We start from the raw sequence: 25,742 nt of genomic DNA on the forward strand, positions 1-25,742 counted from the left end.
GAGGCAAGCTAACAGAACACACAGCAACAACACAAAAATCAAGTAGAAATTGTGTTTTATTACAATAAGGCTTAGCTAAAATGATGTTATACTGGTGTGTCCAAGGCCTACTTTAACATAGTTTACAAAAGACACACTGAAAAATTATGAATATTATTTTAACTAATTTCTCAACAAAATACGTTTTATTTAAATTAAAGAGAGACATTTTAACGAGAATGAGTGACTTCCTTGTTTTCTGTCCTCATGACTTCTATGCCATATTTTGAGAAGGGCTGTTTTAGCTTTCGTCCAATTGACCTTATTAAATACAATGGGGCTACTCAGTGATTTGTGTCTAAGAGGCATCTATGTACTACATTTCTAAGCAATTACTCAATTTTCAAAAAGATGTATTTCACTAGATGAATGATGTATAGTCCAGCCAAATAGTAGTTTGCTTGCAGTCGTGTTTCTTGATTAGTTAAACTAAAAGGCCCTTGTGTTAATTTGGATGTGAAGAGAACATCAACATATAGGATTTTTTATTTTTATTGTTTAATACAACACTGGGCACTGCAGCTCAAGTGTTAGTCATTGTTTGGTAGAAGGAGCAGATATAACCGTGAAGGCACTGCTAAGCCTCGGGGGATTTTAACATAAAGAGGCTTTTGCAGTCCTGGGTGTGGTGTTGTCTAGCTCCCCCTTTCCAACACGGAGTTGGCATAGCTTACCAATTCTAATTGGTTCCACTCACTAGCCAACTTTGAGAAGTGGAGAACTTTGGAACGAAAGCACTGTGTTAAGTTAGGGAAAGGAATGCCTTCAGCCCAGGAAATGTTATGGCAGTGAAATGCTCTATTATTGACATAACCAAATAGAGCTTTAATACAAACATATATTTGTAACCACTGCCCTGCGGCCCCTAAGGGGAAAAAAAGATGCAGTTGCAAAGATTTTTCTGTGTCTGGTGGTACTTCTGCCACCTAGCGATATGTGCATTGACAGTAATTATTCCCTACAGAGTCAAAGTCACCTGAGGAAATGGAGGATGTGATTACAAATTTGGGCCATTTTACTGACCTTCTGGAAAGAAGAAATGCTACTAAGATAACCATACTGGGCTTGAGGGGTGAGAACATTGAATACAACTACAGAAGACTATTGGAACCAATGAGGAAGCAGAGTTTAGCAAAATTATTTTTAAAACCATATGCCCCAGAAGAAGTCCATGAAAGAAAGTTCAAAGGTAAGATAGTTTTGAAAATTATTTTATCCGCAAAGATATCACCCACGAGTACAGGGAATGAATTAAAGAACCTCCAGAGATGCTGGCACAAAGACACTGCAGGGATTGTGTCATAACAACAAATTCATCACAGAGAGCCCTAAACAATGAATAGAGATAGCAAATAAATGTACAGTTATGGCACTACATTATTTGTTAACATTGAGGTCAATGGGTAATTCTTATAGGTATGTTTATATTTATGGCTGATATGTATATTAAGTTAAAATATTATAATTGTGATTTGAGTTAGGAATAGCCTTGGAAAGTGAGAAATAGACTCAGGGTTTACTGTAAGAGTTATAATTAAGACACGCAAAGCATGACGGATACTGCTAAGGGTGAGAGTAAGGTTTATGGTTGCAGTAAGAGTTCTCTTTTAAAATGTGTGCAGAGATAACATTGAAGGTAAGGGTAGGAAAGGGTAATGAAAGAGGACACCAGAGTAGCAGTCATAAATTAGAATATTAACTGCAAGTACTTAAGTTAATTCACTGTCATGTCATTCTTAGTTAAGAGAGATCTGGCACACCTATGCTTCAGAGACACTTACCTCCATACCAATCTCCCTTGACCTGATCCCCCAACCCCTTAAATTCTGTTGGGGATGGGGGACATAGCAAAAACAAGCTTAGTGTGACTCATCACTCTACCAAAGTAATGGTATCAGAGAAACGGCTAATCTTTAAGCCAATAAAGGCTCTATTCCCCCTGGTTCAATGTGATTCTAGAAGAAAAGGTCATACCTTTCTCAAAAGAGTAAGATCATTTATAGCTGCCACAATAGCATTTATACACTGACAGGTTGCAATGAAATATAACTTTAAGAGTCTTTGCTTTGTTGGTAGGAATAAAACAGTTTGCTAATTGTTTCTTTTTAATACAAATATCTTCATTTATTTACCTTGTTTTGGAATACAGGGAGAAGGGATTCTGGCATTGAGCCAACCCAATGTTTAGTTCATCCAAGATTGAATCCTCAAATAATGCACTCTGTGCAACTAGATGTCAGGATCACAAGCTCGAGCCTGCTAGGGCAATGGGGTACAGTTGTCCACTGCTGGGAATTCAAATTCACGAGAAGCATTTATCAATTTACAGAATCATTCAACATTCAAAAAGAGCATTTGCTCTTTCCAAACTTCCTTGTACTGCAACCTTCCACCTAGAGCGGACAGCTCCCTTCACAACATACTGAGTTACTATTAAAGACTGGACCCTGTTACATTCGACCTTTCTGATGTCATAAAACTAAAACCAGAAAATGCAACTTTCAAGATGCATTGTACTTTAAGAATCAAAACTCAAAATATATTCCTTGTACTTTGCAACAAAGTCAAAGGCGGTCAATGTCAATAGCTGAATGCAGCAATGGCTGCTTGTGTTTAGGTTTGCCAGACCGAGATATGGGCGATGCCTTCAATATCCACTATGCTCATACACAAAATAATCTACGTGCTTTGAAGCAGGTTTCCACAAAGAAATGCCACTGATTTGAGAGGAAAAACCCTACTAGCATAAAACAACCCCCAATACAAGATGACAACACATCCAGGTAAATGCAGATTGCTGGAGAGTAAGTTACAGAACAGTACTACGATCTACCCTCGGGAGCAAAAAACACTGAAGGAATCTAAGAGGTTCCAAACCACAAAAGAATAATTTCACAGAAAAAGTATCTAATTTGGACAGAAAGAGACTAACAGGCAACATATTCACTGAAACAATTCAACTGTGCTGTGATACCGATATGAATTTAGCTGAATACCTTTACCTCTATTGAACAGGAGACAGAAAGACATTATAAGTAGTATGGCAGCCATCTTGGATTGGTCTTTTATTAAAATTTATTATGAGATATTAGCCATTAGAAGATGGCTTCCTTGGGGATAAGGATCCATGGTATAGAAAATGGTTGGGCAGTTGCAAACAAACCGTCATACCTTACATGAGGTACCTGCAACTTGTGAAGACCCCAGGCACCACCCACCCAATACTCTCCCAAGATCTTTGCCACCAAGGATGTGGAGCTCATCAACCCACATCATGTGGGGGGTGGGGGGGAGAAAAAGTACTGCTGTCTCACCCATGAGTGGTATCCTAAAGAGAGCGCATCCCAGGAAGAAAGCTCCAAATCCTCCTGGGATCGTTGTGTCAAGTGTTCCTGACCCGTAACACCAGTAACTTGGATAGGTGGTGTGAGTAATTTCTGGCCCGCTGTCCAGGTGTAACAGTCGATGCTTACACCTAACACAATATTGAGAATGCTTTTTGTAATCTTTTTCAGTTCTATGAATTCTTTGCTTGTGAGACTGTGTGCGGGCTTTTATCCCAAAAATAGATTGTGCATTTTATTTTTGGCAGAGGTAAAATAGCAATTTTGTGGAGCTACTTATTCCTACCTGTGCTGGCCGCTCACGTTCTTCCTAGGGAATTGTGAATACAGCCCCTGGCACACTGCCATTCTTCAATAATCCAGTTACCTACTTTATTAATTTTCAAACCGCACATTCTGACACTACAGATAGCCCCAAAGATACCCCTACTGGTTCCCAGTTCCTTCATTCCTGACTGTTCCTAGTGTTCTTATATTTCCTTCTATTGTTAGCTGTGTCTATATGCACTATGCACTGAATTTAAGTTCCCCCTAGAGCTGTATTCCATACAGGGGTCTTGGTATCGGCCTTCTTTGTAGGTTTCCTGTTGATTTCCCTGCTTAGTTCCCAGTCTTAGTTCCGCCTACAGATTGCAACTGATTTTTTTCCAGCATTAGATTGATAAAGTAACTGATTGATAGTGTTGGTGGTGGAGTTGGTGGCAAGTTCTAATGCTTACCAGTTGCCTTCTTTAGTGCTAGTCTATTTTTAGTGGTAACTTACATTCTCTGTTTAGTTAAATTTCTTCTGTGTTCATTATTGTGATGTTAGCTTTGTATATATAAAGTCTATTCTATTCTAGCATTTATTTCCATCATAGTTGTACTAATTTAAACTAGCATCCCAGCTGAGCTTTAGTTACAGCGGGGCTAGATCTATATTTCTCATATACTTATTTGTTTTTTCTACTACAGTGCTGTTTGTGCACCTAACAATGATGCCTAATTCCCACCTCATACTGCTCATGTGGATTCTACACAGCAAACCCAATTTTCCCTGCTGAATTCTGATTTGTTAATAATAGAGCTCTGTAGAGTGGCTTAGTATGTTACATTTGTCTATTCCTCTCCAGAGCACAATCTCAGGCCCACTGACTTTACATTCAGGGTGGCAATGGCAATAGATTGCCTAAACACCAGTAGCCTGTCACTGGCATGGCTGTGAAATTATGCACTAGGGATTGTAAAAGTGAAATAAGATTAACACATATTTTAAACAGATCAGGCACTAGATATGAACATTGGGTATTCCCCACCTGTCTGGTGTTAATAAGAAAATACTTCCCTTAAATTCACTGTTGCCAAAATGTAGGAAAACATTTATCCCCACAAAAGAGAAAACTTATTTATTTGCTAGTTTCAACACCCCACAACCTTCTTAGTCCTGGACAATAGGGAAAAAGCATTGGTGTCATTGAAAGCTGCCAAAAGGTTCAGTAGCTAAAACAATGCCAAGTAGCCCTTATTATTCATGTATAATGAATGTTGATGCTTTAAAAGAATTCGGGCTGCAGATCCTCTAAAACAGTTATATTGTAAATATTGTTGAAGTAGGATAATGGAGGCTGTTTCCAACATCTTTACAATGAGATATGCTTTAGATATGAAATGATAATATTTAGAGTTGGTAGAAACGATGTATATACTTAATGGTAAAGAATTTAATAGCCAACTGTTTATGCATAAATATCTTGGGATTGTATAGCAAGAACATAACTAACGAGCAACTGAGCATGGCACCAGATGTGCCAGATGATCAGGATTGAGAACAAGAGTAAAAATAGAAGAAGTGTGAACATGTTCTCCTGTGTCCAAAAGTTGTGAGGAGGTTCAATTCCTTATCGCTGAAGGATGAGAGTCTCCTTCACGACATGAGTATTCAGTTGGTTATTTAAGTTCACAGTATTTTGTAACAATTTAAAAAGCTTAGCACCAGCGTTTTACTTCTTTCCTCTTTTGATTTCCAGTCTTGAACTTTCATTGAGAGATCTATTCTCTAGGTCTTGGGGCAAGTGTAAGTTGCTTTTCTGTGTCCACAGTCCATACTGCCACCTACCTTTGTTGTACAGGCGCTTTAGCTACACTATATCAATCCCATTAAATCATTGGGCCACTGCATCTAGGTGACCATTACATCACAGACCATTACTCTGACCACGGTAAGAATTTAAATATTGTAAAAATTAAATATTTACATTAATATAATGCGCGTGTTATTTAATCAAATTATTTTTACAAAATCCAAAATTAAGGGTTAAAAAATAATTAAATTAAAAAGGAGGTGCCGGAGAGTCTCTCCCTAAGATATATTGTGTCACAAATTCATTTACACTTCAAAAAATATAAAAAGAAAAAAATAAGATTAATAAAAGAGCATAAGGATATAAATGATAAAATAATGTTAAAGTAATTATTTGAAATTAATTTCATTTGCGCTGGAGTAAGGACCCCCATGCAAAAAAGTAGGTTATTCAAATAATTAAGAATGCAACTAATTTTAGGTATATTCATTTTTTTTTATGAAAAGAATCAATGGTTATGGCTAGTTTTACATACTGGTTTAGAAGGATTATTTAAATTTAATGAATTTGAATAAAATAATTTTAGGCTGAGGCTAGGTAGATAAAAATAAGTTCAAATAAATATAAAACAACAGTAAAGTTCAGTATTCAAGGTACGTAAAAAAACTAGAACTGATTAAATCACAAAAAATGCTAGGAATACCATACAAGTAAATTAGGATAATATGATTAGCTTAAGGACAGTGATTACATTTAGTAGCAATTAAAAACACAAAATAGTCCTCGAATAACACCTAAAGTTGCCAATATGACAAAAACCTCAGATCATTAAAAAAAATGCTTCAAGTGAAAGAGGAGAGAAACTAGAAAACTGTACCAAGGCAGTTGACACATTTCATGGAACTGATCTGCAAACTAGCGGAAGCCAAGCAAAAATATCTCCATTGTAACTATAAAACACAAACATGAGAAACCCAGAGACCAAATTAATCAAAATGAAAAGCTACAAGAGCAACACTCCAGGTCGGATACTAGAGAAATTAGACTACCAATGGGGACAGCAGGTACAACTTGAGAAGTCACAGACCAGATGATGTGCCTAAGTTTTGGATAAAGAAATTCACAAACTCATTTCAACCTGTAAAAACAGTAACATGGTAATTATGACAAATAATTCTGTTTTAGAACTGGAGGTAAGGCGAGCAGTGCCCTGAGCATCTGGGAAAAATCTAGTGGCTTTGGCTATGTCCCTACCAGAACCCCTTCCTCAGAGGGAAAACCTTGAAGACGTAGAGGATTGATAATTCCCATAACCTGGTAGGCAAGACTCCTGCCAAAGCCAAATGCAAACAAGGGCAACCTAAGGGAGAAGATGCCTTTGATAGGCTGAAAGAGTGTTTCTAGCATGGTTTAAAAGCAGGCAAGAGGGCAAAGTGGGTGGAAGTGGATGTCATTTGGTACCTCAGACGATCAGGTTGCAAATAATTCTGGGGTGGACCTAACAGGCTTAAACATCCCGGACAATGATGGTGACAACACAGACTTCCTTGGTGCGTCGCACGATGGTTAAGATGTCAGAGACCTCGGCATCCATACTCTGAAACTAAGAGATAGAAAGGGGGTGAGCAGGGTCAGCAACCTAAATCACCTCCATCCCATGTCCTATGAACAGGCCCCAGCTGACAAGGTCAGGTAATATATGGTGAGCAAACATAGGAAGCCTTTGGACAAAGAGGTCAGGGGATGCCTAAGGTCCCTAGGAAAGACATTGACAGGTCTTGCATCGCTACCGGATAGGTTGCTGGACATGGCAGGCCCACTGACCAAAGTTCTAGACATGGCAAAGGAGGCAAAAAAAGCAGGCTCCCCTAAAGTTCTGTATCGATAGGGACAACAGGAAGTGATACTCCTGGGCTATGGCAAATACAGATCTCTAATCATCAGGGTTGACCCTAAACTCACTGACTTCACCACTTCCAAAGTAGCCCGAAGGCGAAAAGGGGCTTGTTTGGAGAACTGTTCCTGAAAGAAATGGGGAACTATTTCCTCCCTTTTACGTCTCTTGACAGGCCGAGTCATCTATAAAAAAAGTTATTGAGACAGAAAGATTTTGGAGGGACCAGCCAGAGACTAGAGCACTCGGCTGCCCATTTCCAATTCAACGTCCTCAGAAAAGTCAGTCATGCTGATAAGGACAATGACAGGATCACTCCAGCTTTGGAGGTTTTTTCCCCCATCTAGAGCAGCTTCAGAGGCTCCTTTGAGCACAACAGCAGCTCAAGAAATGGATACTCAGGTAAGTCTGATCCCTTCTTTCCATGTATGGATGGTGGGGGACTAGCATTGGCATTGTTCAGCCGCAAGTGGTGACAAGCAACAATGTATGGGTCTTACAGACCATCACGGGTTTCTGTTTGGAGTTTTACACCTTGCCATGGCAATGAGGAGGCCGAGGCCTACTGCCTTCTCAGCAACACTCTGCTACAGGTAGATTTGCTGGAATTCACAAGGTGCTGAACTGAGGCCTGGATTCGAACCTGGTTCTTTGTGGTACATGGTTGAAATCTGTAACCATTAGGCCACATCACCTCTGTGAAAGTTCATCTCATTTTGAAATCGAGGTTTCAAGAGAACATCCAGCTGAGCCAGAGCCAAGAACCTGGTTCTAGATTTAAGTCGCTCGGGCACTTTCATTGAAGCTAAATCTTATCTGAGGCAGACTTGAGTCCTGTGAGCACAGCTGTCCAAATTCCACGGAGCCTATGTGCTAAAAATAGGAAAGTATATAGTCATTATTGATCTTGCTCTAGAGTTTTCATAACTGATCTCTTTGCAGCAGGTTGGACTGTGCCTTACTGATATTGCCAGATGCACAGTATAAACACATTAAAAAGTTTAAGTCACTATAGGCAACATCTCCTACATCAATATTTCTCATTAGTCTTGTATTAAGATTAATGCTGTTCAAATTAGAAAATAATTATAGATGTGCAACCTAAATTCTAAAGCAAATTATGTTAGCATCCACAGAAGATCTGGTCAAACCAATTATTTACCGAAGGACATATCTAGATCCCTCACAGATGGCATGTAAATGTGGTGAGCTCTTGCCTACATAGGTTTGACCTACTGAAGTCCCAAATAGTTTTACCTTTACTATTGGCTTCCCTTCATCTCCATCATTCTATTGCAAATTATGGTCTCAGATTTTTTCACCTGAACTGTGAATCACCTCTCCAACAGCCACCTTTATAGGCAAACTACACACATTTTCATAAAGGATATAGCATTCACCTGTTAACCCTTCTTGTCCCCGAGAGCCACAATCATGCAGATATTAATCCACCCCACTCCATCTGCCCAGACTGCATTGTACATCTCATACCACTTTACTTTCTGGTCTGTGCCATGCCTAAAATCCCCATTTCAGACTACTATCTTGCAAAGTTGAATTTAGGAAGCCTATTTCTTCAATGAATAAACCACTTTACTATGGCTATGATTGCTAATTTTTTCAGTATTTTTCAGTGCTCGTTAAGTGATTACAGTTAATATTCTACCAAGCTTTTATGTAGTTATTAAATTTCAAACGTTTTTCTGCTTCAGCGAAAGTAATAGAAATGTGTGATGTATTTGGTGAATTTGTGTTTTCTGTAAGTGTTATATATGCATGCTTCTCTCCATCCTAACCCACCTTACACTCTTACATCACACAATTAGGGTTCGGAAACTTGGTAGGGCGAGGTTTGCATGCAACAAAATAGTGGATATAAAATAACAGAAATATGGATGTCCTAGAATAATATATCTGATGCAAATAATGGAGGTTGTATGCGTACCAAAAGCACTTTTTTATTTAGGCACAGCAGTGTTTAGTTGGAAAATTGTACCAAGTATTGTATGGTAAGCTGGTGTGTTTTAGGAAAAAACAATAAGTTATCTGAAGATCCAGAGGTCTTCAAATGTGGGAGCTCCCATTTTAGAACAGTAATTCATGTACAATACACTTACTAAACTACCATATAACATACAATAGAATCAATAAATTCAAGACATACCGTAATATACTGTTGCGTCCAGGTTATCCTCGTTCTAAATGAATGCAAAAAAGCATTGTCAACGTACAGTAAACAGATTTCCAAAGATTTACCTGTGAGCTCCTTTTTAATATTGGGGAGATTAGCTGGACAAGAGTTGCTGATGCTAAGGCCTGAGGGAGGCATGCCTTGGTTGCCATATATATCAATCAAATTACCAGATACAGGTAACTGGAGAGAATAAAAAGAGAAAGAAAGACCTCAGCTAGTGCAGTGGCTAAATCCTTTCTTTCCACTTTACACCAGTCACATATCTACGCTGTTTGATGCACTCTGATTTCACAATAGATCGGTCAATTGTATGAAATGCATTGTAAATACCTAGTGTATATTTAGTGTACCTGCCTATCTGTAAACAGAATAAATTGTTAAGCCTAGTAATTTCATAGACAGCAGCTTAGAGATGCTGGGTTTGACACTGATATTAAAACAGGAGTACAAAGTATTGCATTTAAAGTAGTCTGTGAACAATTTTCTGATAAGGCAAATGATTCCTACATTAAACAGTAGGTTATGTTGGATAACTCATATCCTATCCCATTGCTTGTGTAGCTCAGGAGTCATGTCAAAAAAATTAATAAGAAAGTAGTACAGGATGGTTTTAAAGGGGATGTGTTAAATGACCAAGAAAATCAACTGCAAGTGATGGATGTTGCTGTGGTGGACCAAGTTGGACAAGGTCTTTGGGTAGGGGCAATGAAAGATTCAGTGTTGCTAGTCAATAGAGTGTCATTGAGGAGTCATTATGATCACAACTTCCACATTGTGAGATAAGGTCTATTGGTACATCAGTCAGGGATTTAGAAACAAACGCCAGCAAACAAGGGAAAAACTAAAAGAGGAAAAAATATGACAGTCTTTTGTAAAAGAGAACACAAACTTTCAATCAATAGAAATGCCACGTCTCATGCACAACACCAATGCTATATCTTTTACACTAAAAATCTGATATGTTTGTGTTGATTATTTTACTGCCTTCTATATGGTTATAGATTACAACACCTGGGCTTTTCAATTTTAAAATTGTTATGTTTGACAGCATCCGGACAAATTACTTCTTATGATAAGCCTATACCTGTAACACCTAAATAACGTTTGTGATAAATTTTACACATTTTAACAAAGCTATCTCCTATTTGATACCTACACTTAAAAGGATAAATTAATTGCTTAAGATCACTGTAAATTTGGGTTTCCAAAATTCTATTGATGTTCGTGTCACATGCAATAATTTACTGAAAAGTCCATTTTTGCTTTCTTTCTGAATCTTTTCATTCCGAATATAACACAGTTTTCAATTCACTCACGCGCTCTTTTATACTTTCTTCTAGCAGGCTTTCACAAATTTATATTGTTGCTTTTAATATCTATTTTTCTTCAAGTTGTCCTTTAAACTCTCCCCTCTAACAATTCACAGAATTTGCTGAGTTTATCAGTGTGTTAATACCTAAAATTATATACTGATCACTTCACATTGAACAACTCTATTAAGGTGTCTATTTCTACTCATCCATCCTCAATGCACAAGTTTGTCACTTATTTACTTTACTCCTGTTTAAAGTTATTATGAACTACTGATGTCATAAGATTTTACAATATAACTGTGACCAGAGTATGCCTTCAACTATGGAAGTAGTAGGTAGACATCACTTCCATGGTTTTTCTCCTTTCTTCATATTGTTTTTTTAATTCTTCCATCTCATAATGACCTTTCTTTCTATATCTTATCTTGTTTTTTAACATTCAGCTCTAGCAATGCTCCTCTTCCACTCCTGCTTACTCTTAGTTTCTTCTAGCCTTTACTTAATGTTGTTTCTTGTGTGCAGACCCCATTTTTGATCAACTTTTCTCTCTTATGCTTGATAGCGAAACTCAGCCATATACTCCAATAAAACAAGAAGCAAATGTTGTTGCAAGTCTAATTTGAATCTCAAAAATGTTTATCACAGTAGAAAATAGTTGAAGAATCGGGCACACAAAGTTATCTTCCAAATAACATGTGCATAATTGGAAAACGTTCTGACTCTTTAACTACTGTCCAATGGTAAAATATGGTAATATTTTCATACATATAAAATTCCCACACACTCTAGAAAAAAGAAGAATGAAACTGAATTGTACCGTGTTGGCCATATGCAATCCAGGGTCCATCAAGCCTAGGATTTCTTCATTGTAGCTCGACTCAAGACTTATTATATCATCAATTACATCATCCATCTGTAACGAAAACAGATTAAATACTTTGGATAAATGCTTGATATCATTTGAGTCAAACAGCAAAGTGGTCAATTAGAATTACTTCATATGAATATGAAATTAAATGTAGTTAAGGCTCTGCAGGTTAATTTTAGGTAACATTTGAGATATGTTTTCCCCCCTACTCCTTTGCTGCCCAACGTGGTTCGTCTCGACCCAACTGTGCTTTCACAAACATTCCTTTAGCACACACAGAGTTGATATGCATGTTCAAAAATTTAGAAATCTATGTTCAAACCTCATTTCAAGGTGGGTCATTTCACAATAGATTTTATAGTTTCAAAGTTCCACAAAGTTGAATGCCACATCACCATAACTCAAACCAAGGTATCTTTCCTTGTTTGATTAACCCTTGAGGGGATATTCTTGCCTGCCTACAAATGTGGTGATGGTGAAAGCAAGGTCTCTAAAATAATGCACAATACATACATAAACAGTAACAGAACCGTTTACAAAAATTATTGAGCTAAATGGTGCATGATGTTTGAAAAATAATCTAATGGAGACCTAAACAAGTAAGGGTGTGAACCAGAAACGATCCTGCAGATCGCTGCACTATTTGAAAAGTGGATCAGAATGTTATCGGTTAAAAAGCCCAGCCATCATGCAATATTAATTGCTGATACAAAAGGTGGGCAAACGAAAACCGTCAAATTCACTGAGACAGTCATCCCAGGTCCTTTGACGGACTCGGGTATGGCTATAAGAGCTATTGAAAGACCCAGCAAGTAGATCAAGCAATAGATGATATATAAAAAGATGACCTTGCAGCTTAAAAAGACAAATCATTATTTTTAGACCTGCATTTCAATTTAATGCATCAAGTAAAATTACTGCATTGAGCGACTTCGATCAAAATGTCCAATTTCAAAACCATACATTTGTAAAGATTTAAAAAATATCTCTACAGCTATGCCATGCATGAGCCAAAAGGTGGTCACACCTTCGGAGTACAAAGTATGAGCGACACATAAAATTACTACATAGTGAGAAACACTGCACCCTACTAAATTACATACTAATTCAAGTTTGTAAGCATAATGCTATCGCTAGGCTGATGTACTAATCCGTGCTCCCAAATTCTGGAGTTGGGGAAAGGGAGGTGCAGAGTGGTTACGTTGTTTGCCTAAAATCGCACGCTTTGGCCAAGTTTGTTTGACGTTCAAATTATTTTTCCGTTCTCTCAAAATATGCAATTCAGCCACGAGTCCCTTCCTGTCTTTCGTCTTACACAATGGCAATCTTTAGTGCATACGTGCCTTTAATGAGCTAAAGCGGCATATTTAGTAAAATTATTTTTAAACTAGCTTGCACAATATAAAAATACACGAAAATGTACTGGGAATTAAATAAGAAATCTCTCCAGAAACAAGTGAGAAAGCCATGAGTAATTAATTACATGACAAAATGATCCACTAACAAGAATAAAACAACCCAGCATAGTAAAAGCATAAACATTTATCTATGTTGGTATCCCTTGAGCAAGTAAATACACAAAAAGCCTACACTGATAGTACATGAATTAAGATATAGAACTATTTCAGGAGCCGTGCCACACATTGTTCAAGACAATAAAATAGATTAACACTACAATGTCACAGAAGGAGCCTGTTCTCGGGTAAAGCCTGGCAGTAAAAGTTATAATTAGTGGCAACCTCCCAGCCGTATTTTTGTTTTCTTGCGGGCAATCCGTTTAAACTGCAAGCGCATACTGGGTCACTACATCTCTGCTTCGTTTTGGAAGCTCTGTGTGTGTGTGTGTGTGTGTGTGTGTGTGTGTGTGTGTGTGTGTGTATATATCTATATATATCTATATCTATCTATCTATCTATCTATCTATCTATCTATCTATCTATCTATCTATCTATCTATATATATATATATATATATATATCTATATATATATCTATATATATATATATATATATATATATATATATATATATATATATATATATATCCCCTACGGTGGGCCCCGGTGCCACTGCACTTGCTGCACTGAGGACAGCTTCACGGCGACTTAATTCAGAAAGTTATTATTCAAATGGAGACCACGTAGTCATTTTCTAACTAGAGACGAGCACGATAAAGTCATGGAAGTTGGAGAAAAATATTTGAGAACATTCTTAAAATAAAAGAAGTGCTCACGTATTCACGGATTCTTTTAGCTCTGTGACAAATTCAGAGTCACTGGCCCTTATCTATTTACTCTGACGTCCCAGGCAACACGTTTGTTTCATAAAATAGAATCAGACACAGCACTGTGCCAAAAACGTAGATAAGCGTTTTGTGTCAACTTTCGGATTTGTGAAGCCGCGGATTCAATTTTAAGTTTCAACACCCTTCCCACTTTGCTAATGACGAGGTTATAGCGCGGATATAGCAAGGCTTCGCGGTTTTTTTCACTTGTTTAAGGTTGTGAATCAATCCAGTGTATTTTTAATGGTGATATTAACCTCTACACCACACTTAACCTGCCGGTGGTTTTCATATCTGCTGATTAGGTTTGAAGCAAAACGCGTACTGTTTTTTATCTATGCCACCCTGCAAACACTTAATTCCGACTTGATTTCTGTCATGCTAAGACTGCAGCCGAACTGATTGACAGCCTAAAATACCAACGCCAGCCTGTGCTTTACTGTAACACAGCACTGCAATCAGGACGGCAAGATTGCTGTAGGACTTATTTTTTTAAAGCACAGTTTTTTTTGTTTTTGGGGGAGCTAAGGAGTTACCTATTTCTGAAATATGTATCGATATTTCTATTGTATGTGTGGCCGCGTGGAGAAATTATATACACAGGGTTTCAGCTCGCTGTAGAATTTTTGACAGCTTCCCTGCTCATCTGTATAACATTTCGCAGTACTACTATAATGTGAGTATGCCTTGAATTTTTAAATTACGTAACACATGGAGGTAAAGCTACTGCTGTAATTCACCGAGGGGCCAAGTCACGGAGCGTTACAAAAGTAACCCATACTACTCCTACAAAACCTTGGTGAAACTGCCCTCTGTTTCTCAGTTACACTCCTTGTTGAATTATCACTGGCCATTTTGTAATTTTCTTCCAGGTCTAAAATCTCTATAAGATATCAAACAAATTAATAAAGCGCTAATGTGGCTGTAATACGTCAGTAAACAGAATTGTTAGTAGTCCCCTGGATGTCACGCAACAAAGGGGTCATTAACAGATACCTTGTGAGTCTAACACAGCAATAATCGAACCTCGCTTCGCCAGCATAAAATGGAGGCAACACACCATGCCACGTGCACCTCTTACCTCTTTTTCACAGTGGGAGCTGAGGGTAAGAAGCGCCATTGGGCTGTTCGGTGCGCTGCTTCCGAGCCCGGGTTGCATCATATGGTCGCCGGGCTGGTTAGGGCATGGCAAGCTCAGCACTTGGTTGGCATGTTTACTTCCTAAAGTAGTAGAGAGGTACTGCTTTACCTGCTGCCGCTGGGCTTGCTGAATGTGGTACTTGGTCGGATTTTCAAGGTGGGTCTGCACCTGGTAATATAAGAAGAAACAGCGTCATTGGCCAGTGTGTATTCTGGTATAGGCTTAACAGAGTTAAACACTTTGAGGAGATGGTATAAGTTAACAGTTTCAAAGAGGGTCTTAAAGTAGAATGTATAAAACTAAGTAACCAATGGTGCATAAGTTTACTAGGGTGTGCCAAACACAAAATGAAACTTTAAGACATACTTGTTTCCCTTGTTCCCTTGACACTAAAGACCTTATCTAGGGATTAGTGGATGGGATACTCCATTACAAACGTAGCAGATATCCCGTCCGCCATATTACCAGTGTAATAGATCTAGGCACTTTTAACACAGAGGATGGGATATCCAACTCATTTTGAAAATGTATCAAATTCGTAAAACTTTATATAAGGCCCTAAACTTGGCTATGAACTTGTATGGAAGGGCAGATGCAGAAGACCTAATATCACGGATCACTGAAATACCGCGTCACCATCCACATAGAACATCAAAATACCATCCAACTTATTTCTAGAACAGGAAAATCAACTTCCACACCCATAATCAATAACAACAAAAAAGTACATTTTTTTTGTACCTCATTAACTCTTAATAAACAAGTAGTCAAGACAGAAGTAATTCTCACGTATATGCAGTAAATCAGTTATTTTCACAGTTTAAGCTAAGTTTCACATACCTGATTGGACGCAATTTCATTTAATATTACCAAGGATAAAGTAGATAACACTACCCGACTCCCTTGCAGTCTCTCACCCAATTACCCTTCCTTTCTTCTCTGTTCCCCAACCAGATACTTATATGTATTCCCTTCTTCTTGTAAACCCCACTACTGCCTTAAAGCCAGGTCTGCACAAAACAATTTCTCTACATATGTACATGGTTCCTATCTCAGAGGATATATGCAATAGAGAGAGAGGCCGTTTGAGAGTAGAAAAACGGAGGAATACGGCCAAATTTCGAAACACAGACACGTTGAAAAATTGTTGGAAAAATGACACTTTTGCTACACCTAATGTTATTTCTCCAAGACAGAACTGATCACGGAATATCACACAAAATGGAAAAGTACAATGCCATTTTATTTCCCACCCCAATTATTGTCAGTCGTGCTCATAGTCAAGCAGCAGATCCTATTAAGTCAAAAGCGAGGGCCATCGAGTTTCATGTAAACCGGTAAGGGCAACATACGTAAAGCAATATTCTATACCTTTGCAAATTACAGCAAGGAAGAACAAAAAAATGAAGGACATAATGTTTACCATAGGAAAAAATTCCATCCGTATAACGAAAGATGCTTTATTTCTACCCCTTTCCGATGCACGATTTACACAAAACATAGACAAACTTATCTATTTCAAATTAGTCATTGAAATTCTGTCAATATCAACTCATACATTTTGGTCACTGACTACCAAACATACACGAAGCAAACATGCTGCATTATTCGAAATAAACCTTGTAATTTGTCATATTAAAACACTGTATACATTTTAGTGAAAACTGCCAGTGAAATATTATTAGCAATAATTGGTGTGATATACAAGCTGTCTCTTCTCTTGCTGTTGTCTATAACTGCAACATTGAGCACTGTCTTTGCCCCAGCCCGGAAGCACAACACCGAACAAACGCCCAAAAACAGCCTACCTGGTAGTGATTGTAGTCCAACATTTCCAACATGGTGATAGTCTGAAAAATGCGTGGCTTGCTAAGCAGGCTGGCAGGCGACTATCCTTCTAAGCTGCTCCTCACTGGAGATCAGTGCATGAGACCATCACAAACAAGTTTTCTTAACACTGCAAAGAAACTTTGTCGCCACAGCACATCTTATAATAACCTAGGCTAATTAGTTACGCGTGTGTAATGAAACAGATCATACAAACAGCCTCTAGGAAACTAGGAAGGCTTAACCCTACATTTTGATACAGTTTTTTCACTGCTTTGACGTCACGCTTTTCCATAAACATAAAAGGACCTTTTTAGTGACGGGCTATCAAAGTACGATTGACAGCTAGCTTGAGGCAAGAGAACTATTCATCTTTCGTTCCAGTCCTACCACCAGACAATGGCAAGTCTCTTTCACTGTAACTTTTAAAGTTGAAAATTCCCTTTAGAAAGCAGACATTGCTTTAAAATTGCAACACATGAGCCTTTTCGACACGTGCAGCAGCAGCTTTTCAGACCAGGTTTTCTCGACCCTATCGTATTTTCACAATGCCTTCCCCTTAACTAAGTATGACAGAGTGAGGGAAAAAACTGATAAATGGTTTTGGCATAATTATCAAGGAAAGTATTACAACAGTTTCTGTATACTTTGATTCTTATTTTCCCAACAACTCGAACTCAAATCTTGTGGAAAGTTAGGCGCTCGAGGAGCGAAATCTCTTAATTTACATATAAATCTATCTTTAACAAGTAATATCTGAATACATTACCCAAACTCACTTGAACCAGCAAAGGTCATTTATTTACAGGCTGTGTACGTGTCCCACAGTAGTGTCATGTGAATCAAATGCTTAATGTGTCAAAAGTAGGAAAAGATGAATTTTCTCCAAATTATGGCCTTCACATTGTTTAAGGGTAAACAGACATTAGTACAAAATGTCCCTTTATAAAATTCTATCTGCCATAACTGTTGCCTAAAGCCTTTGTTAGCAGGTTGTGGGCCCAAGCGTAGAACTACAACACTGTTAAACAAGCATTTTCAGTGCAATCGGTCTCGCCTTTGGGACCTTATATGTATTTAGATATGCAGCACATTAGCGTGGGTGCTGAAACATCTACTGTTCTTTAACATGGAGGGAAAGTAAGCACCAAACTGAGTGACGCGCCAGGTATGGGAACAAATGGAGAAAAATATTGTCATTCAGCGGGAAATGGTATAGTCCAAAGCTATGTTTTTTAATATAAAATCAGGGCCTTTGGTGGTCATATCACTGAAAATACAAGATTTAAAAAAAATATTATTGTCTCGGGGTGCTCATGGAAGACAATTTCTATGGACTGGAATCTAGAGATTGCTAAAGGGATTCTGGTATTTTACTGACCTCTGCTGGTCGTTTTCTATCAGGACCGTTAAATAGAGTCAGTTGAACAGAACAAAAAGTCCCTAAGCTAAAGCAGACAATTCCGAGGGCTGCTCTCCAGAGCCTGCAAAGTATATACACATATAAATATATACTAAAGTATATACAAGAGGTCTCGAATGCTCGACCTAAAAAGAAGTAGGGCGGTTCACTGGCAAAAGACAATCAAAAGATTTAACTGCTAATTTGATGTTCAAGTCCTTTTTTTAGGTCCTGCCTGACAGCGCAGCTTCTGCCAGACAGACCCTATGTGATCAAGAGAAAAATAACTTCAAGACACTAAGAGAGGGGCTTTGGCACCATCCAAATGCTGATTCACTTGTGTGGAGATTTTGATTGTGCAGAAGTTGAGTGTTTCCACTAAAAGAGAGCTTGCACTTCACCTTTTACCTTGTGGGAAAGCTTTCAGTCAACATAGCAGGACTGAGTTGGGTTAGAGTAACAAGCCATTGATCAAGGCTATAGTCTCATCTGCTTATTATGAAACGTTATGACAAAAGCAAAAGGTCTGACTTATTTATTGTGAAACACAGGTGTTAAAGCCAATAGGCCATTAAGGGTGGGTGGATTTTATGACATTACAACGAATGTCTTTACCACACAATGCTTAACATTATAGTTAGGTGAAATTCTCAGTGACAACATTAACGTATTGAACTAAAAAAATTACAGAAATTCACCACCTATAGTTAGCAGTGCTAACTACAACTTGCGCCTCCGCCATGCACTGCTTATGACCTCACATATGACATCCCTCATGACATGCTTTATGACATCACTCATGACATCTCATAAATAAATCACTGATATCACTGATTACATCATCCAAACTTCGCGTTACACACATATCGATCTATTATTTAATATGGTATTAGAGGTCTGAGAGTAGCGCTAACAGTCTTACTTATTACAAAAGTGTGGCACACCTGAAGCCATCTTGATTGAATCAAACTGGTAGCATTTTAAAGATTTCATTTAGAAAGGAACAAAACGGGTGTTCATATAAACATAGAAATTATGATTAGCGCTGTAGAAAGCACAATTAGGACATATTTTACATGAGTTCTCATATATCTTCCTCATCTATTTAATTCAAACACTCCGACATCCAGACTGAAACATGAACTTTTAACACCAGGAGCAGACTGCCAGTTAACTCTCTGGTGATCAACTACAGCTTTACTACAGTGTTCTAACAAGCAAGTAGAGTGCGCACATTCTTAATTTATGAGAAAGGTGTGGCACATTTGAATGCCATATTCATAGAATTGAAGTGGAAAACTGAAAGCATTTTCTATTGCTGATACTGCAGTAAATGAGGAAATTATGGCATTCATAACAAATAAGTCTCCCAAGATGGCCACCAGAGAAAAAAGAGCCCAAATGTAACCCAAATACCACCCAAACATAGCCCAGTATAACCTAATGACAGAGGTGTGCATAATTAAAATTTTTAATTTTTGCAGTTTTATATATAGAGGACTTGACCCAAAGTTATTGGAGTACTTTACATGACAACACATTCATTTTGGTTATAGGCATGGGGAGATTAAATGATTTGCTCAGGCTCACAGGATGTTGAGCCAACGCTCAAACTCAAAATTGAAACTCGAACCTGGTTTCCCAGTTACAAAGTCAGCAGCTCTGGCCATGCACGCCCCCCTAAGTGCAGCAAATAATCAAGTGATCAACTGGATAAAAAAACATAAAGAGAGCAAATAATTCAAAGTGCTTTGGCGCTTTTTGAGACCTCAGAAAATGTGTCCTCATTTTAGTTTTTCAAAACACTAATCATAATTTCTATTGGAAAATGCCCCCTTATTTTTATGATTTCCCAAGGAAATGCCCTAGGTTTCACAGTTTTAGTTCCATCAAGATGACTTTAGATGTGACACACTTTTGTAATAAACACAGCATTTTAGCAATCTAGTTATTCATTAGAACACTATGGTGAAGCAGAGGTTAGAGGCATAGACTGACAATAGAGGACAGAGAGGAGGGGACAGCATCAGCAAGTTAACAATTCTGGGAAGGCCAGAGGAACAGTAGCAGCAAAAGGAACCATGGGGGGCAGGGAAAAGGGGGCAGGGGCAGCAAACCAAACTATGCAGGATAGGGGAGAAAAGCTGAGGCAACACAACGGTCCATTGAGGACAGAAAGGAGAGGCAGTTGCAGTACAACCATACATGCCAACAGACCAAATTCAGGCAGGAGACATCTCCTTTTCAGCCCAGAAGGGCTTTATTTTAGCTGCCTCCCACCTAAAACTTCCTCTTTTTCAATGTACGTCAATGGAAGAAATCAATGGCCCCGATTTTCTTTTCAAAATCTCCATCTTACCAAGTTCCAAATGTTGGCATGTGTGGAACAATGGACCATGGAGGGCAAGATGGATGGGGTAGGGACATGAGCTCAGATAATAGAGGGCAGGAGGAAGAGGGCAGGGAAACCAAACTGACCTTGCAGGGCAAGCGCCAGGAATTGTGGCAGCACATTACACCATACAGGGCAAATGGGAGGGCAGTGCAGCACAACTGGCCATGGAAAGCAATAGAAAGGGGATTGGGCCATGCACATGGACAATAAAGGGCAGCAAGGAAGGAGACAAGGGCAGGAAGATGACCATACAGAGCAAGCAGGAGGGGAAGTTGCAGCTCAATGGACCATGAAGGGCAGGAGGAAGGAGGCAGGCCAAGGGACCGTAGAGGGCAAAAGGGAGCTGATAGGAGCACGCATATGGACAACAGAGTGAAGGGGGCCAGAGGTGAAGGCGGGAGCAGCAAGTCGACGATGCAGGGCAGGCAGGAAGGACACTGGAAGAACAACACACTATGGAAGACAACAGGGAGTCTATAAGGGCATACATATGGACAACAGAGGGAAAGTGGGAGGGGGTTTGGGGCATCAGCTGACCACACAGGTGGGAGGGACAGTGGCAGAACATAAAGACCATGCATGGCAGGCGGGAGGGTTAGTAGCAGCACAGAGGCCATAGAGAGAAAGAGCGAGGGGGCAGGGGCATGCACAAAGGAGCATGGAGGACAGAGGGGGGTAGAAGCTGGACACAGACAACAAGGGGCTTCATAATAGACCACGCAGGATGGGCAGGAGGAGCAGTTGCAACACACCAGAGCATGAAGGACAGAAAGGAGTGGCAGGAAAATGGACTATGAGGGGCAGGAGGGTGGGTAAAGGGGCATTGAACTTGGACCATAGAAGGTAGGAAGCAGGGAAAGGCGGTGTCCATCTGACCATGCTGGGCAGGCAGGAGGGGTAGAGGCTGCTCAACAGAATGTTCACAGTAAACAGGAGAGGCAGTTGCAGCTTCATAAAACATGTTGGGGAAAAGTGAGGGAACAATGGCATGCACACAGACATCGGAGGGCAAGGGGAAGCAGGGCAGGGGCAGCAAGGTAAGCACAGAGTTTAATCAGGAGGAAGGGGGAAGATGCATGGACTTGGACAACAGAGGCAGTAAAGAGGTGGGTATAGCGAAGTAAGCAAACCGTGCAGGGTAGGCAGGGCCAAAGGCGTAATAATGGCCAAACAGGGCTGGAATGACAGGGCTGGGGCATGGACTTGGACAATGGAGCGGGCAGGGGTAGCAAGCTTTGGTGGAGACTGCACAACAGACCATGCCAGGCCCTTAGTCCAAAAAACACCCCCCGCCCCACACCTTGCATTGCTGTGGACATCTCACTTTATATTATCCAAAACTCTAAAAATTCACTGAATAAAAAAAAAAAAGGTTAAAGTGAAATTATAGTTGGAAATTGTAAAAAACATCTAACTTTTTTTTTTAAACTTAAAAATCCACTGAAAAAAAATCAAAGGATAAAAAGATGTTATAGTTAGGTGAAAATGTCACTTGAAACATACAGGGCCTGATTCACAAAGGGCCTCAGCACTCGTGACCAAGACCCAGCGGTCTTCGCACTTGGGTTGGAATGTTCTCATTGCGGAGATTCTGCCATGAGTGCAGAGACTCCCCCACAACTGCGGGGTCTTCACCACGAGTGCAGAAGCTCTTTGTAAAGCAGGCCCAAGACTTGAAATTAACAAAACCATTTATATTTACTGATTTAAGTTATCTCAAGCAACTATAACTCGTGCCCTAAGGTAACTATAACTTGTGTCCTCGACATACACAGTTTCCTCATTAATAATTTTATATAAAATGTTGCAGTGATATTATCAATGATGTCATAGAAGATGTCATGAGTGATGTAATATGTGGGGTAATTAGCAGTGCATCGTGAAGGTGCTAGTTATATTTACCTTGGGCACAAGTTATAGTTACTTGAGTTAACTAGCACTCCTGAATTTCAATGGTTCTGTGTGTGTAAAATCTGAATCTAACTATAATGTCCCTGTAACCTTTTTTATCACCTAGTGGAGGTATATAATGAAGCACTGGGGGGTTTGGGGGGGTACTTCCACCCACCCACCATGAAAAAAGCACTAATTGCAATGATTCCCAAACCAGACAGGGACCATTTACTTGTTAGCTCCTATAGACCGATTTCTCTATTGAATATAGACATACTCCCAGAGATTTTCCGGGTCATCCAACCAGATCAAGCGGGGTTTATCCCCAAACACAGTACCGCATACAACCTTAGGAGGGCGGCACTTATTTGTCAGGCTGCATGCCTGACGACTGACTATTATGCCATGGAGCTCTTAGACAGAGCAGGCATTTGATTCAGTGAAGTGGCAATATTTATGGACGGTCCTACGGAAGGTGGGATTTTACGAAGACTTCCTTAAATGGGTTTAACTGTTGTACACTTCTCCGTGGCACGTATCTGACTAGGACAACAGGTATCTAAACAATTTGAACTACACCGGGGGACGAAGCAGGGATGCCCGCTCTCACCGCTGCTGTTTTAGCTCGAGATGGAACCACTAGCGTCTGCATTGTGGACTGGGTTGGGTGGATGGGGGATCAAGGTAGGAGAGACCACCCATATGGTGTCCTTGTATGCCGATGATACCTTGGTCAATTTACGCTAGCCATCGGAATCGGTGCCACTACTGATGGCGGAGCTGCGAAGATTTGGGAATGCCTCAGGACTCCGCATCAACATCGGGATGTCCAAACTCATCCCAATCGGGAGATTAGCAGAAAGACCTCTGGCCAACTGTGGTGCGGAAATGATACCCTGGGGTGAGGCGGGAACGAAATATCTGGGAATACGGTTGGCACAGACCCCCACCAGGATCCTAGAACTTAATATTGGCAGGATAATAGAAGGGCTAAAGGGATCCATAAGGGTCTGGCGAGGATTACCGTTGTCCCTCATGGGCCGTATTGCGATTTTCAAAATGATTATCGTACCCAGGTGTCTGTATACGATGCAACACTCATTCTATATTATACCTCGGAGTTACTTCCGGACATTGGACCAACTCTTTGTCGATCTTTTATGGGGTAGTGGCCGTAGACGGGTTTGCGAACATTACAGAGGCCGCAGGGACAAGGAGGTCTGGAGGTTCCATGTCTGGAGCTGTATTACATGCCATCCCAACTTCAGCATGCAGTGCACTGGCTGGACCCAGACAATACGTGGGAGGATGAGTTATTAATGGGCATACATACTGGATTTAAATTGCCGGGACTACTGATGTTTGGAGGGGGAACCCCTGCCCATGTCCCATACATAATACGGCACGTAGCTGGGATATGGGAACAGGCGGTACAAAGAGTGGTTAAGAACGTCCCCCTATTCCCCGGATCTACCCCTTTTGTCATTGCGACCATTTGCCCGCATAGCGGAATCAATGTCTGTATGTAGGTGGAAGAAAGGGGAGTGCCACACACTGGGAGATCTGTACAGAGAAGGGAGAATCATAACACGTAAAGAAGCCACAGAGTTCTTCGAACTGGGGGCAGGACAATTTTTGCAATACAGGAAAATGTCCCAAGTTACCCGAGAAATTTGGCCAGACTTCCCGAAGGAACCCCCTACCACTAACATACTAAAGGTAATGCTGTATATGGCAGGGGGAAGACAATTAATTTCTCATCTATACAGGGCCCTGAGGGAGGATTTGTTGAATGGAACCCTACCAGTGAAACAGAAATGGGACGAAGTACTGGAGGAACCGCTTTCAGATAAAGAATGGGAGAAGGTGCACGAGGGAGTGAGAACAGTCAGCTCCAATGCAAGATTCAAACTCCTGCAATATAATATAATTCACCAAGTGTACCTCACTCCAAACAGACTACATAGGATTTACCCGACCCAGGGAGATGAGTGCCTCAGATGTAGATCACTGGCGGCGGACTTCCTCCACATGATTTGGGCATGCCCTACACTGGATCCTTACTGGAACGCGGTGTTGACACACCTGCAGAGAGCTACGGGATGGGTGCTCCCACGGGAAATATGACAGCCTCTCCTTGGCTTAATACCATCCCCTAAAAACAAAAAAAAGGGTAGGCATTTTCTTACCCTGGGACTAGTGTTAGCCAGTAGGCGGATTGTAATAGTATGGCTATGTCCGAGAGCCCCAAGAGTAGAGGAATGGATAAGGGATATGTGTGAATGGGCAACAGCGGAAAGGGTGCGAATGATGATGGTTCGGAAAGATGGAAAACTTGAAGATGACCTTCAGGCATGATATCAGATGCTTCAGGACCTTAGGGGGGGGAACAGGATAAGGGAACCCATGACCTCACAGATGCAGCAGGAAACACATCACAAAGGGGAGGTACAGTGCGAAATACACCTCAAAATACAAGATTAGTGACTATCACCACACCAAATACCCATGACAACGGGGCCTATAAGTGGGAAGGGAAGATGGGGAGGGGTAGGGAAAGGAAAACCTAAACTTGGATGGATATGTTTGCATTTTGTACAAGATAAGATAGCACACTGTGAATTTGTTTAGATTGACTCAACACCATACGGTATGCTAGGGAACAGGGGACTGCGCTGCTGTTGCAATATATGAATGCAACAATGTTTCTATGCAATATAAATGCCAATCAAAACAAATCAGTGAATTTATACTTTTTTTAATGCTTGTTCCTAACTATAATGTCTCTGTAACCTTTGGTTTCTTAGAGAATTTCAGTTTTTTAATATAAATTGTGCTACGATTTTATCCATAAGTTAAATTTACTGATATACATTTTCACAAGTTTATAAATGCATTTTATTCACACATTTAATCTGATTATATATTTTAAAACAAACATTTTTAAAATTAAGTTAAAGTAACTTATGTAGTCTTTCTATAATTGCAATGCGCCAAGTCTTGCTTTAAAAAAAACATTTTTTATGGATATGTGGATCTGTTGTGAATCCTCTGACAAATAAGGGGCCTGCTGGTTATATCGCATACAT

The 25,742-nt window shown here is 39.8% G+C and overlaps 1 protein-coding gene across 11 annotated transcripts in view; it reads right to left on the reverse strand.

Annotated features, from left to right (window-relative positions):
• MITF (melanocyte inducing transcription factor) overlaps positions 1-25,742 on the reverse strand; it is a 690,636-nt gene that overhangs the window by 12,740 nt on the left and 652,154 nt on the right. For 4 of the 11 annotated variants that reach the window (XM_085624958.1, XM_085624950.1, XM_085624953.1 and 1 more), the window contains exons 3-5: positions 15,077-15,304; positions 11,662-11,757; positions 9,594-9,711 (exon numbers count right to left, since the gene is read on the reverse strand). In XM_085624958.1, coding sequence (XP_085481084.1) covers positions 9,594-9,711; positions 11,662-11,757; positions 15,077-15,304 — 442 coding nt within the window. Of the gene's footprint in view, positions 1-9,501; positions 9,536-9,593; positions 9,712-11,661; positions 11,758-15,076; positions 15,305-25,742 lie in introns of all 11 variants that reach the window. The other 7 variants (XM_085624955.1, XM_085624949.1, XM_085624951.1 and 4 more) reach the window with 3 other exon arrangements.

This window comes from Triturus cristatus, chromosome 9 (genome assembly GCF_964204655.1).
Source record: "Triturus cristatus chromosome 9, aTriCri1.1, whole genome shotgun sequence".
NCBI classification, from domain to species: domain Eukaryota; kingdom Metazoa; phylum Chordata; class Amphibia; order Caudata; family Salamandridae; genus Triturus; species Triturus cristatus.